Source organism: Haliaeetus leucocephalus, unplaced genomic scaffold, assembly GCF_000737465.1.
Source record: "Haliaeetus leucocephalus isolate CR32 unplaced genomic scaffold, Haliaeetus_leucocephalus-4.0 Scaffold219, whole genome shotgun sequence".
In the NCBI taxonomy this organism is placed as follows: Eukaryota; Metazoa; Chordata; class Aves; order Accipitriformes; family Accipitridae; genus Haliaeetus; species Haliaeetus leucocephalus.
In genome coordinates, this window is record NW_010972655.1 from 155,113 (window position 1) to 155,612 (window position 500).

The window sequence follows — 500 nt, forward strand, 5'->3', positions numbered from 1 at the left end:
TCCACCCGCCCCCCCCCCCCCCCCGGGGGTGCCCGCCAGCCCCCCCACCTTTGCTGGTGCCATCGGGCCCGCGCAGCACCGTGCACTCGTCGATGGTGCCGAAGGGCTCGAACATCTTGCGCACGTCCTCGTCCGCCTGCTGCTTGCTCAGCATCCCCACAAAGAGCTTGCGGTCCTCTGTGGGGACGGGGACGGGGGGGCGTGGCAGGGGGCACCGGGGTGGGGACCCCTACACACACATACTGGAATAGGACCCCCCCACAGGGACACTGTGAAGGGCTGGGACCCAGGGACAGGGATATGGGGACACTGTGATGGGCTGGGACCCCTGGGAATGGGGACACCCCACAGGGCTGGGGACCCCTCCCCGGGGAAGGGGGACATGGTGGGGAGGACAGAGATGGGGACACCCCACCCTAGGGACAGACTCCTGGGATGGGGACACCACACCCAGCTGACACCCATCCTGGGGATGGATGTGGAGTGGCCCTGGTGTCCTG

The 500-nt window shown here is 68.8% G+C and overlaps 1 protein-coding gene across 1 annotated transcript in view; it reads right to left on the reverse strand.

Annotated features, from left to right (window-relative positions):
* CELF3 (CUGBP, Elav-like family member 3) overlaps window positions 1-500 on the reverse strand; it is a 6,731-nt gene that overhangs the window by 3,094 nt on the left and 3,137 nt on the right. The window contains 1 exon segment of the mRNA XM_010566916.1: window positions 49-229. Coding sequence (XP_010565218.1) covers window positions 49-229 — 181 coding nt within the window.